Genomic DNA, 14,982 nt, shown 5'->3' on the forward strand with positions numbered 1-14,982 from the left:
GTGCTTTCAGTTCACAGGTTGACACCAGAGAGCTTCCTGTAACTCTCTAATGGCAGGCTCTGGACTTGTGCCAAGTGCGAGACAGCCTAAAGTCGGGTGATATATTATCTAACCGAGCTAGATCTTGGCACAATAGGCTGAAAAGTTCACATGAGAAATACATGTGTGTACTGAGATGAACTGCAACATATACTGTAGGTTTTACTGCACATTACAAAATAGTTGCAAAAGCAAGTCTAACTACAGCCCAGAGTGTAAAGTAGGTTGCACAAGTACAACTTTCAACAGAAGTGATCTTATCTGTATGTGCATGTGAGCAGTTCAAGCTGTAACAGCAAAGCAGCTGTATGATTGGGTTTGACATTCTCCGTTCAACAATGAGCCTCTTGTCAACAACAGAGCTGTGCTGACCTTTCTTACAAACTCGCTGTGTGATGCAATGTGGACCCGCAAGGAAAAAAAGCACCACTGAGCAAAAATCTCTCATGTCTTTATTATGCATTCACGATTACAAACTATAAATATTGTGTTCCTGTTCTCATGCAGCCACGGCTGATTGACTCTGGCTGTCAGCCCTGCAGTGGGAGCTCCTGTGTGCTCTGAGCTCCAGCACAGTGTACAGTACTCAGCCTGCTGCTGGTGCTGCCTGTCACATGTGGCTCCATGTGAGGCTTTTGCAGGAGCATGCAGCAGCAGCAGGAGGAGGAAGGAGACCTGCTCTGTTCTCAGCTGTTCAGGCCAGTACTGACAGTTCTGTGAAACAGAGTGGGTGAGACTGTCTGACACCCCCCCCCCCCTCCCTACAACGCTCAATCCCTCACTGATTGCAGTTGGCAAAACACATGTATTAAAGGCTTCTTACTTTTCTTGTTTGGGATTTCTGACCACAAAATTCTTATTTCAAGTTATTATTTCTTTGTACAAAGCATTTTTACATTTTTACATGTTTTTGTGATACATTTTGTATCACAAAAATTGTGTGTGTGTGTGTGTAAATACACGTGATCTGACGGTCCTTTTAGTCCTGCAAGTGCCATGTGAACATATGCACATTTAAAGCATGTCAACAATGTCTGGGCAAGAAGCCAATAGTTCTGCTGCCCTTTAACCACGTTCACTGTAAATAAGAGCAGGCATGTGGCTCTGGCGCCATCTGCTGGTCGTTTCACAAACTTGCAACTCCTTGCACTGAGTCGGCACTGCATTCAAACTGGTGTCATTTGAATCCAGGTGTTTAATAAAACTTTCTTTAATGGAGCATAAAGTGCATACTTTGTTATTACATCACACAATTTTAAATGTGAAACTTTAATTGTCAATCAAGAAATCTTCACAGTCACTATAAGACCTAAGCCTTGTGTCGTGTTTTGACATGTTTTTTTTTTCTCTTAATAATAACTCTGCAACACCAATGAGAATTCAGTGATATCTGAGTGAGAGGCATTTCAACTAACTAACTAACTAAATACCAATCTGACCACATTCAGTGTCATATATAGTCAGGGAGAGAAGTGGATAATACATTTCAGTTTTGTTATTATTCTAGTATCAATGAAAATCAGGTGGTGTCATGGTAACAGATCTCATATCCTGTAATCCGGAAGTCTTGGATCACAAGGTGTTAAAGGACTTTGGCCGCTGGAAATGACTGTGTCTTGTGAGAGATGCTCCTAAAAGTCAGGCTGACAGACAGAGATGCACGAGTGACTTTTTCCACTTCGTCTTCTTCCCTTCAGGTATAGCATTGAAAGTTCTTCTTATTTTAAAGACAATTTCTTTGATAATAATATTCTACCTGTGCTCAACTTTGATGCAATTATAGCTTTCATATTGTTGTCATAAAATGTATTAAATGGGAATAGAAATTAAAATTGAATGAACCTTTATAATTAGTGCATGATTTTAGCTATAATATAATCACAAACTGCTTTTATACCGCAGGAACATACAACAAGCTCAGAAGCATAGCACAGTGTTTGTTGTCTGCATGACTTCATAAACATTAACAGAGTCATAGGACTGTCAGTGTTACACCCTGTTATATAATAACCCAAAGCAAGTTCAGCCTCACCTATGCTTCAATTTGAAATAACTTAAAATGTAATTTTTATGTTGCCTGTGTGTCTTTCCTTATAGTCACTGTTAGAAGCACTGTTATGGAGGTTTTTGGTCTGAGGAGGACCCAGTCTCTGAAGAGTCTCTCTGGGGTTCAAGAAAGGTCATGGGTCATGCCGGGTCCGTCACGCTGGGAGAGAAAGTCTGTCTCTCAGCTGGTGCAGCAGTAAGTTCAACACAACGCACACAGGGCATCACATCACAGCTCCTCATAGGAGCCTCTAAAGGGTCATTGCTAAGAAATGTGTCAATAACACACTCCCTATGTGTTCTAGTTACCAAAGCTTTGCTGACCTACGGAGTTATCAAAAGGACGAGCAGAAACTCGAGGTAGTACATCTATGACTGTTTATTAAATCTGTCTAAAAAACACATTAAAGCCTGCTGTCTCCAGCTGTCAGAAAGTTGTGGGGATGGCCAATGGAGGAGGGACGATGTGGGATCAGGAAGAAGCTCTAATCTGTCCAGGAGTCGCTCCATGGACGTCCTCCCCCACAAAGAGACTGGAGGAACCAGAGCTCTGTGTGCCCTGTTTGAGTCCAAGGCCACCCTGGAGCAGAGCTTTAACAGCAGCCCTCAGCTGAACTGTGTGTCTGCTGCGGGCTGTGTAACAGAGAGAGACTGCCCTCTGCAGGACTGGAGAGGTCACAACGCTCTTCTAAAGGACACAGCTGTTCAGGTACATGAGCATGGCTTTAATAAATTAGTCACTCAATCTGCTGTGGTACATTCAGTGACAGTGATCACATAATGCAAAGGCTGTCATTGGTATTAGTGTTTCCCATTAATTATAAAGGGCTGCCATTTTTTACAACAGAAAACATATTTAGACAAACACACATTTACATTTTTTCTTTTTTTTTACAGTGTTGTAATAATTACTTTAACTATTCTTTTAAATTAATTTGAATAGGAGACAATCCACCCTCTCTTTTTTTACATTCTGTGGGCTACATATTAAAAATATCTGTCAGCTGTTTGTTTCTAAATGGAGCGAGAGCTCCACACATTTCTAAGTCTTGTAATAGTTCCACTCTACTGTACTGTACTTTCATTGGTGATAAAAAAAGGTATTAATGTGTGCGCTTCAGGACTATTCATATGTGCCAAATCTGGATCTAGGGTCATTTACAGCAACACCATTTGCTCATATTTATATTTATGTATATTGATCCACAGAGAACTAGCCAGGTGGATGGAGGAAGGGCTGTGAATGGATTCGCAGAGCATTACGACAGAGCACCCCGACACTCACACGGTGAGCAGTGGATTTTATTTCATGTTTACAACCACTGATATCTCAGATGGCATGATGGATTCAGTGCCAGAGGTCACAGTGCCATGAGGTTTGAATCACACCTCACAATCAGCAGTGAGACAACAGAACACGTGTTTGTTTCTGTTGGTTCTATAGTTTTTTGATCTAATCTATTATTGTCTATGGCGGAAAAATGGCAGGATCACAGCCTTTAGTATCAAAAGCGTTGCCACGTAAATCTGGTTTGGAATGGTGGTGGGAGGAAAAAAGCTAAATAAAGAAAAGGATGTAGTGCTGTAAATGCATACCTATGTGATCGTGCACAAGCCTAAGATAGGAGTGAGGCTGTCACTGACCATGACGCAGACCTTGGCCCTCTGAGTTGTAACTCTTACGTCCTGGAAATGATCCTACCTCAGCTATGACCCTGTCAGGTGTGTGTTTTCCTAGGGTAATGCTACAAACATTTACAGAATGTCAGCCATTCCAAACACATTTGAAAATGACCACATAATGTACCAGAATAGTGGAACAATAGAATATTAGCTTACCTTACCAAAATACTGGAGGTATGTTTTTTTTATGATATTGCCCACCAAGCACCCACTGACACACATACTACTGGGCCCACCCTGCGCCCATTTTAGTGGGTGACAATGTAGCTTTGGGAATGAGAGGTGGAGGGGTGCCCCAGTCCTACTGTGACTAACAGAGGTGATTGACTCAGGCAAATAGTAGCAGCCAGCCCACCATCCCAAAAATAGTCCCAAGTCTTCCACTGGGACAGCGGGCTCTGATAAAAATCAGCTGTCACCAAGGCCACAGGACTAGAAAGAGTTCGGTCACAGTGAGGAGACAAACTGTATCACACATCACAGCGCAGATACACAGGGAGAACTACGCTGGAAGGTACTTTAGTAAGTATATTTTAACTTTATATCAAATGAGGGAACATGCTGTGATGTTTATCTGTTGTAAAATTGTAATTTCCTGTATCATAATGATTGAATATGGTACTTTTAATGTGATTTAGGTGTTATGTGTGTTCTAGCCTATAAGAACAGCAGAATAATTGTGGGTTTTTTTAAATATTTATTTCAGCCAAACAATTATTCCAAACATTAGATTTAACAGTGTGCAGTGTGTTAACAATAATTGTTAAGAAGTGGATTTTTTCAGTATTATTTAAAGGGGCGTAACGGCATAATACATTTTTGCTCTAAACTCTTTAAGTGTGATATAAGAGCCATGAAGATCACAAACCAAAATCTTATAATTACATTGCTGTCATCTAACAGCTTATAATTAACAGTCCTTTATCCACCGAAATGTCTGGAATGGAAAATCAGGAAACACCTTCATTCACATGCTCAGTTAGTTTCTGCCTCCTTGTCAAAACGACAATATAAATTGGAACACAAATGAGCGCATCATTACTGCATAAATGAGGCTTTTACCGATTTCTGTGTATTCTGTATGGGCGGTCTGGGGGACTCCGGTGTGAGTGGTCTTTTTGGCACACTGGTTTTCATTACAGTCTGTGAATGTGGCTACAATCACCAACAGCTGATGGTGGTGAAGAACAAATACCAACCGCATTTCACCATCATTTGTACAGCTGCCAGCAACCCAAAAATGTTCTCCCATTACTGTGCTGCTAATAGCTCTGCCTCATTCCTGGAGATTTAACCCAGATCAAAGAGATGTCAGCAGAATTTACTTTGAAACTGTGGGAAAGACTACAGAAACCTACAGCCTTTTATGAAGCACTGTTTCTCTATTGACCAATATGAAATTATGTAATATATATATACTTATCATCCTCCATATAGATATAGCCTATATATATATGGATGATGATAAGTGACCTCTTAGTTCTGTTTGGGTGAGGACTTCAGCGGGACTTGCATGGCGCTGGGTTGATTCATTCTGTCTGCTCACCCATCTATGAAAATGCTTTAAGTCCAGACTCGTGAGAGGCGCCAGCCCGCTGGTCCATCCTTTTGTCCTGTGAGGGCTTAGTGTGTCAAAAGGGGAGGTGTGTTTAAATCTGGCTATTAGTTACAGCTGGATGGCCTGTGCAGCAGGTCATAACACACACTGCTCGCAAGGCTGTTGTTGTTGAGATATTTGCAATGGTTAGCTTGGTTAGTGCAGGGTACATACACAAACACACACACATACATACACAAAAACACACCAAAAAACCTTAAGGTGAAATAACCACCATAGCTTTCCATGTTTTTACAGGGTCAGGCAGTCACATTCCTCTGGTCAGGTGTTGATGGTTTGATGGCAGACAGCTCATGAAAACAATGTGCAAACAATCTGCGTCACTCCAGCTGAGCTAGCAGTTGCTGTTTTTTTTTTCTTTTTTCTTTTTGGGCGTCATGGTCAGTCCATGGCATGTGGTTTGGTGAGGTCTTTTTATTTTGTTGTCCACCAACTTCAAAGCATTCAGAGAGTAGAGCCTCCCATGCAGCAAAGTAAAGCTGTGTGCAACAGTGATAAGACTCATCATCATCGCTACAAATACACACACAAGAGCAAAACTAAAAATATACAGACGCAGTGTTATCATTGAATGTGTTGCGGACACTAGACACACTCTGCTAAACTTATTTTGGGACACAGCAATATCCGGGTCCTACTTTTATGTGTGTGGAAAAAAAGCTGATGGGATTTCTTTCTCTTCTCCTTCAGATGACAAATATAGTACACCAGTGACCAAGGGGGGCGCCCCGTCAAGACAAGCCAAAGACAGGATTTCTACTTCCTCCTCAGTGAGAGACAGATCGGCTCTCTATCTGTCCAGAACAGCAACTATTGACTCCACAGGAGGCTCGGCGCAGCTAGTGAGTGCCTGAAATGCCATTCATTCCTGCACACACACAGAGGTCAAGGGCTTCAACAGGGATCAACCACTGTGCTCTGTCACAAGAGAAGCAACACTTTATAATAAAAAGTTATACATATTTAAAAAATGTCATATGTATTAATTTAAGAAAATGTCCGTAAAATAATCAAATGACCTGGTTAAGTTTTTCCACAATATTCAAAATGAAGTGACCCTTACCTCAGTGTGCAACCCAGCCAACACCAGCTGGATTACAGCATTTAATTCAGCCAAATTCCTGCTAGCAACACTGCGAAAGAGTGTGTCATCTAACAATCGCCAGATAAACTACAAGCTTATGTATAGATGCATGAACAGTGACTGATTCTAGCCAAAAATGATTGATTTATTGCTGTTTTTGTTCAACAGGAATTCATTACTACTCCAGGAACAAAAACTAAAAAGATTAAGGTACTGTATAGTTTGCTTTCCTTACTAACATCCTGTGTTTACGTCTCAAATGTGTGCTGTGAATTTCTGTCTTTGCTTGCATGGCTAAAGACACAGAGCACACATACATGCTATTAAAGAAATAACAAGATCTGTCTATTTAATGCATTTAAAGCAGTCACAACAACAAATTCTCATGACAGTGTAGAATTGAAACACCTAGAGAAAACTACCAGCATTGCAGATTTTTCAGGTTTGTTTCCACTGCCCCCATGTGGCCACAAAATGTTAATGCAGGTTTAAATCAGTCATAGGTTTGTTTCATTTCTGATTTGCATGGATCTTCACGAGCCAGAGACTTGGACTTGAGATGCACAAACACAGACTTGTGACTTGACTTAGACTTGGCCTCAATGACTTGACTTGGACTTGAACTCAATGACTAGCTAACATATACAGTCACAAGTACACTTCTTGCATTTGGGGAACAATGTTACTGTATAATAATAGATGATGGTACAGGATGCTGTCACTCTAATGAGAGAACGTTCATTTCAGTCATTTGAGCTTTGAGATGTGACTTAAAAAAATGACTTTTGACCATCTCTGCCAAGAGATGCCAGATGCCAATGTCCCAACCCAAGTACTTAACTGCTATCGGGAGTTAATATTAAAGCACTTTAGGAGGAAAACACAAAAACACCGAAATTAAAAAAACAAAGCGAGTATCTGTGTGACGTCTGCCTACTAACAGCTGTGAAGTGTTCTGAGGATGGTTTGCAGTGAAAAACAACAAGCGAGCATGGACCGAGGTAAAGTATAGCTTCTCTCGTTAAATGCATGTCATTCTAATATTTGCATGCCTTATACTATTTTTAATGACTAGATCCCGATAACGCTACTCCTATCTCTTTTTATTTCAAGATGGCTGATGAAGCCAGGAAAGTCACAGTTTCTCAGTCATGTCATGGTGAAGACGACCTGCCTCCCCCACCGCCTCCTCCCCCTGTACCACCCAAACCCTTCGACTATGAAGGGCCTTCATCAATAAGTAGCCTCCTCCCTCTGCCTCCACCTAAGGAAACTTTCTCTACATTCTACCAGCAGCGGCAGAAGAGTGAGCTGAAGAGGCTCTTTAAACACATCCACCCAGACCTTCGGGAAAGTTTTGATGATGTGGTGGATGATGAGATAATGAAGGCAGTGCAGCCAGAAAGTACTCAGGCAGCAGACGCAGCTTATCAGGGTGAAGTGCAGTCCATGAGATGGATCTTTGAGAACTGGACTCTGGACAATATTGGAGATCCTCATGCAACCAAGAAGCTGCTGGAAGATGAGGAGTTAAAAGGTGGAGATGTCAGAGGCACCTCCTCAATGTTCGAGCACATTGACAGCAGTCAGCAAACGTCTGCTAAAAGACAGATTTCTGTTACAGGGGATGTGAGAACATCAACATGGCTGTTTGAAACCCAGCCCTTAGATTCTCTTAGTAAATCAAAAGGAGAAGGGCCCGAAATGGTTGAGGCGCTGCTGAAAGAACCCATCCAGCCTGGAGATGTAAGAGGGACTCGGCTGCTCTTTGAGTCTAAACCGCTAAGTGACTTGGGACGCTGCAACTCCATTGAAGACCATAGCTTCCTGAAACTGAGATCTGAGCTTCAGGAGCAGAAAGGAGATGTACAGAAGACTGTGAAACTTTTCCAGACTGAGCCATGCTGTGCCATCAGAGACGACAGTGGCAATATCCATGAGATCAAATCCATCTGCAGGGAAGAGATAAACAGCAGTAGCATCAGCACTGCCCGCTGGCTTTTTGAAACCAAGCCTCTGGACCTGATCAATAAGGGGACTGATGGAGTGAAAATAATTCGAGGTATATCTCTGGAGGAGGGGCACAGAGGAGGTGTTGAGCGGAAAAAGTGGATGTTTGAAACTCAACCATTCGACACAATACAAGAGGTCACGGGGGTGAATACAGTTGAAGGAACAGGTGCTGAATACTCAGGAGAGGCTGATGTTGTGAACAAGAAGAAGCTCTTTGAGATGCAGCCCTTGGCAGCACTAAAAGGCGACTCTGCTGAAAAGCCTTTGGAAAAGGAAGAAGTAATAGGAGGAGATGTTAAGACTTCCCTCTGGCTGTTTGAAACTCAACCTATGGAGGCTCTTAGTGATAACTATGAAGTCGGCCGCCTGAAGAAAATTACTCTTTCAGCTGAAGAACAAGGAGAAGTAAAAGACAAAAAACAAATGTTTGAGAGCTGCAGCATTCAAAAAAACATCTCATTCAAAGAACAAGAGATAGAAAAAGGGGACGTTAAAGGGTTCAAACAACTTTTTGAGACAATTCCTTTGAGCAAAATTGCTCATTCAGACGAGGAGATTGCTGAGAAGGAAAATGAGATAACAGCTGGAAATGTCAAAGGTAACAGAGCAATGTTTGAGACAACTCCTTTATATGCCATAAAAGACAGCTCCGGAAACCTCCACAAGGTGACAACAGTCAGCAGAGAGGAATTCATCAAAGGAAAGGTCAAAAACTACAAGTGGATGTTTGAGACCAAGCCTTTAGATCAGCTGGCTGAAGGAAACGGAAATGTTGAGGTAATCAAAGGTATTACCAGACAAGAGGACACAACGGGCGATGTCAAGATGGCAAAATGGCTTTTTGAAACTCAGACAATAGATGGGATCCATTCAAAGTTCAATGAGACAGAGCAAAGTTCTTCTTTGGAAGAGGAGCCACGAAAAGGTGATGTCAAGACCTGTAAGTGGTTATTTGAGACGCAACCGATGGACATTTTATATGACAAATCAGAAAAAGTGAAAGATAAAGATGCAGTTGACAACGCCGACGTCAAGTCCATCACTTGGCTTTTTGAGTCACAGTCTCTAGACAGCATCAAAGACAGTGGGGAGTACAGTTTGAAGCTATGCAGCACTGTCAAGTCCGAGATTGGTGTTCAAAACGTTAAGTGTCTTTTTGAAACAGAAACTTTGGACAGAATAAGAAAGGATTCAGAACAAGACCTGAAATGTGTCAGTCAGGTCAACTTTCAGTCAGGGGAGGTCTCCAGAGTCAAAGAACTTTTTGAATCCCAGTCCCTTGATGAAATAGGATCAGAACTGCTGACAGCATCTGATGAGCAGAACCACGAAGGACATGTTGAAAAAGGTTCAGTACATAAATTTACCTGGATGTTTGAGAACTGTCCCATGAACTTGATCAACAAGGAAGGCGACAGTACAAACATATCGAGAGTTGGAGGAGTTGAGAGTGGTGATGTCCAGAACAAAAAGTTTATATTTGAAACCTCCTCGCTGGATAAAATCCACAGTGAGCCGCTTGAGCAGAAGTCAGTTTCCGTGGAGCTGCCTGTAAGCAATGTTGATGTGAAATCAAGCACAATGATGTTTGAGTCGCAGCCGCTGTATGCCATCAGAGACAATGAGGGCCAGTTTCATGAGGTGACAACTGTCAAAAAAGAGGAAGTAATGAGTGGTGATGTAAGAGGAGCAAGGTGGATGTTTGAGACAAAACCACTGGATGCCATCAAGGCCGAAAATGAAGTTTATGTGATTCGAGCTGTCACTCAAGAAGATGTCAAGAAGGGAGATGTCAAATCAGCCAGATGGAAGTTCGAGACACAGCCTCTGGACTCGTTCACTAGCCAGGATACACCCTCTGTCAGGGTTGAAGAAGACTGTGAAAACAGCAATGTGCAGCTCAATAAACAGATATTTGAGTCTGATCAGTCGTCCAAGAAGTTTGTCAGGATGGTGAGTGTCACTGATGTCCAGCAAGGTGATGTCAGGACCTCCACCTGGCTCTTTGAGAATCAATCCATTGACAGTTTGAAAGGGGAGCCGCAGGAGCAGAGTCCAGTAAAAACAGTTCACCGGGAAGACACCCGGAAAGGAGATGTGAAACGCTGCACCTGGCTGTTTGAATCACAGCCACTGGATAAGATCAAGGAGCCAGAAGACCCCACGGTGCAAGGTGTGGAGGAGATACCAAAAGCAGATGTGAAGTGCACTACCTGGCTCTTTGAGACCACACCCTTGGACAAGATCACTGCTCACAGTGTTGCCGACACCCTTTCATATCTCTATGAAACGAGTTTTGTTCACTCAAGTGGCATCATAATAGAAGCAAATGAGAGCAGGAATGTTAACATGGCAAAATATCTGCTTGAAAGCAACAAAGGGGTGCAGATTCAGAAAGAGGAGGTTGTTGGAGGTAACCTTAGGAACATTGTGTTACAGCTCTTAGTCAAACCAACACTGAAACCGCAAGTCACTCTTCTGAGAGAAACAGAAAGAGGTGAAGTTACCACCACAGTAGTAGAGCTGCCAGTCCCCCAGTCGTCCACCACTGAGAGCGATCAAAGGGTGCAAAACATCGCTCAGAGGATTGATGAGCTCCTTAAACAGGATCAGAATTTTAAAAAGGGAATCATAATGCAAGAGACTGCAGAGGGACAAGCAGAGATGTCTGTTTATTTGCTCAGCTGCAGTTATGAGATGAAGACTGAGAGCCACGTCATGGAGAAAGGAGATGTAAAGTCTGCAATCGGAAATCTGATGGCCACGGCCAGCAGTCAAAGAACTGCAGCGTCATGTAAAGTGGATGAAAACGAGAAAGGAAATGTAAATTTGTACAAAAGTTGCATTGAGAAAGGAGATCTGCATTACCTAAAGACTCTTCAAACTGAGAGATTCGAAGATGAAGTCGATGCCAGCCATCTGGCTAAGGAGCAGATCGAAACAGTTCATGGAGGAGTGAGAGAGGCAAAGAGAAGTCTTTGTCTGCAAAAAGAGCAGGTAGAGCGAACAGTCTCGGATGTTTTACCAGGGGATGTAAAGAACACCAAAAAAGTGTTTTCATCAGAGGGCTCTGTCAGTGTTGACAGCTGTATTCCAAAGGAAGAAATCATTCCTGGAGATGTCTTATCAGCAAAGCAACAACTTGCAGTAAAACAACCTATGTTTGTGGAAAAAGAGGAAATTGTGGCTGGTGACATCAAAGCAACCATGCAGTCATTAGAGCGTGCAAAGCAACAAAGCATGTGTGTGGAGCGGGAGGTCATTAAACCCGGAACCATCTATGACATGGACTTGTCCACTCAAGGTCCTGAAATAGATGGAAACCAAGTTCAAAAAGAGGTCATTATATCCGGAGATGTGAAAGCAGCTAAAAAGTCTCTTGAAATGGCCAAACAGCAGAGTTTGCATGTGGAGCGTGAAGTCATTGTTCCTGGAAAAATATACAACCTGAATGTGTCAGCGCAGGAGGAAAGCTCTTCAACAGTGGTACAATCTACATGTTCATCCTCCACCAGAAGCCAGCAAATCAGGACTAAACCAAAGGTCAGTGATGCAGAGAAAGATCAGAAAAGCCATGTTTCCTTTGAGGCTTGTCAACAAGTTATAGTCAGTAATTGTGCCCAAGAATCGCTACCACCTTTTGTAAGTTGTGAGCTTAACGGTCATACAACAGAGGATGAGACAGAAGAAGTTATCAGAGGAGATGTGAAGGCAGCCATTAAATCTCTGCAGAGTGCAGCAACAGAGCAGAAGTTTCTAGACAAAGAAAACATTGTAAGAGGTAATGTGCAGTTGGCTCTGGATTCTCTCGAGAAGTCTAGTGTAAATGTAACCAAAGGAGACTATAAAGCTGCTATGATATACAGGAATTCAGGCAGGGCTTGTTCAGGGAGGAGCAAGCAGTGTGTTGTGGTGTCTGTGCCTCCATCTGACACAACATTATCTCCTTCAATTTCAGTAACCTGTGAAGGACACCCATCCATTACAACACAGAATCCAACTCCCAACCTTGTAGCAAATGGAAACTCAGTATCACCCAGTTCTGACAGTCTAACTCCATCATCTCTGGTCCCTCAAAAGTCTGAGAGGCCAGCTTTACCACCAAAGCCGCAGTGGACAAAATCTGTGGTTGTGGAAGATCCAAATACGTCGCCAGTTCCTGTTACCAATGACAATGTACAATGTGCAGCTATTCCCCCAAAACAAAGTCCACAGAGGAGCCACACTGTGGAGAAACTCCAAGAAACACATGGCAACATCAAAAAACAGACTGTGCATGTAACATACCAGCACCAGCAAAAAGGTGGTGATGAAGCAGCTCAAGATTCAATTCAAACAAATCGACATCCAACACTAGACTCGACAGCTCAGGAGAACAAGAGAAGGCCAGCACCACTGACAGGAAGCAAGTCAGACTGCCAACTATCAATGTCAAACAATGAGCTGGAGATAGAAAGAAATGTGATACAGAAAATAAATGCTGCTGAGGAGATACAGATGTGTCTGAAGAATTACGCAGAAGATGGTAAACAGGAAATGAACATGAGCCTTCAGGCTGCTCTCCAGAATTTTGAAAGAAAGAACAGTGAGACCCTAGACAGAAGACCTTTGCTCTCCAAGAAGGTTAAAGTCATAAATGATAGTGATCTTAAACAATCTGAAAACCGGCAACACCAAACACATCACAAAAAACACAACAAGACCAAAGAAAACAGCTCTGCTGATGCAGGCCAAATGCAGCAAGGCAATAAAAAGCAAGACAACCAGATTGACAAAGTCGTTTTAAGAGAAAAGAAAGGGAGGGAGACAGAGGATGAAAGACGACAAAGACTTTCTGTCCATAAGGACGAGATCATGAAAGGAAATGTGAATGCAGCCATGGAGATCTTTGAAAATTTAAGGAAACGAGAGGAACTCAAAGGAATTCTGTCCCAAGTGCAAGAGATAGAAGGAGACACCAGCAGTGTAGATGCTAGCTCATTGAAGACATTATATGAGAATGTCCCTGCATGGATGGACACGCCAAGTGTTAAGCAAAGTAAAATGGAGGAAAAGAAAGTGGTTGAAGTAGAAACTCAGGATGATGATCTTGAAAGCGTCTCCTCAGTCGAGACGGCGTTTGAGGATCTGGAAAAGGCAAGCAAGGATATAATGAATCTAAAAGATCAGACTTTAGCCAAACTTCTTGACATTGAGGAGGTGATTAAAAAGGCTTTGTACTCCGTTTCCAATCTAAAGTCTGAGGCTGACATAGCAGGCTTGTCAGGCCTGTTTGCTGAATCTCTGAAATCTGAGCAAAACCCTCAACCGGCCAACAACATCAGGAAGATAAGTATTGTATCAAGCAAGGCCAAATCAGGACAAACCAGAGAGACGACTGATGTTAATCTCCAAACAGACCTGGATTCCAACATAGAAGTTCCCCCAAAAAATAAGCCACTCATTAGACAGTCTTCCTCTCAGTCCTCCCCATCCTTCATCTCCATTCACTCAGCTGCCAGAAAGCCTGCAGAGCAACAGAAGCCAGCGATGTCAACGTTCAAACCAACAACAGAGGAAGTATCTAATGGCGATCTGGCAGCCGCTGAGTCTTCAAAAAACAGTCCTAGACGCAAGGTCAGTGTGCTCGAGGTGAAAACTGCTCCAGAGCAACCGTCAGGGATAATCGGCACGAAGACTGTCAGTGAAAGATATGAGGAGACTGATGGTTTCGGCAACGTTTTTGTTTCTTCTGTGACTTCCACATTCGTCACCAAACAGTCTGACAATAAAGCTTCTGCTCTGTTTGAAGTAGGTGGGAGTCCAACCAGATACCAAGTCATGACATCCCCAATAATGCGACGGCCCGGTCGCACCTTTGAAGACAAAGTGTTGAGAAACACCAAGGAGGATGGGACCGTATTTGTAACATTTAGCCAACAAAGGGAAAAGCACTGAACATGCCACTGATCAGTGTTTTCTGGTCCCTTATCTTTAGAAGTTATTCAATTTGTGTATTTATCCCATTATGTTTCCATGAAAAGGGTTCTGTCAGTCATAGATATGATCGAATGGAAAACAATGAAAATGTTTTTGACTTTAAATTAAAACATTTGTCTTATAGATTTTATACTGTAACCAGATGATGAGGTTCTTTTACTAAGACTAAGCTTATAGTTAATGCTATGTATGTTCTGTTGTGTAAAATGTCAAATAAATGATGAATAAATGAATGATAAATGATGACCAAAAAGTCATTTCTGTTTCCACATGAACAAAAGCACAAACCACTAATATCACCTGCAAGCTGGTTAGCTGGCACTGCTTGCAATACATTTACAATGAGCAGAGATGAGTCAAACACACCACAGTTTTTAGTTGTGGAGAAAATGATGGATGAGACAGAATTAGTGCTTACACTTGTGAACCCAGGACATGTTTAACACAGCTTATCCTAAAGGACTGGATGTGTTTCCATCAACTGGAAACATATTGGCCCATAGCCATAGCTACACAGTAC

General features: G+C 42.3%; 1 protein-coding gene across 1 annotated transcript; it reads left to right on the forward strand.

The window, feature by feature from the left end:
* The first annotated feature begins 4,105 nt into the window (after window positions 1–4,105).
* On the forward strand, window positions 4,106–14,705 carry xirp1 (xin actin binding repeat containing 1). Its single transcript, XM_028427787.1, has 4 exons — window positions 4,106–4,290; window positions 6,077–6,228; window positions 6,639–6,680; window positions 7,584–14,705. Exon 4 carries the CDS (start codon window positions 7,584–7,586, stop codon window positions 14,418–14,420), a length of 6,837 nt encoding a protein of 2,278 aa, XP_028283588.1. The 5' UTR covers window positions 4,106–4,290; window positions 6,077–6,228; window positions 6,639–6,680; the 3' UTR covers window positions 14,421–14,705.
* The last annotated feature ends 277 nt before the right edge of the window (window positions 14,706–14,982 follow it).

Source organism: Parambassis ranga, chromosome 17 (genome assembly GCF_900634625.1).
Source record: "Parambassis ranga chromosome 17, fParRan2.1, whole genome shotgun sequence".
NCBI lineage: Eukaryota > Metazoa > Chordata > Actinopteri > Ambassidae > Parambassis > Parambassis ranga.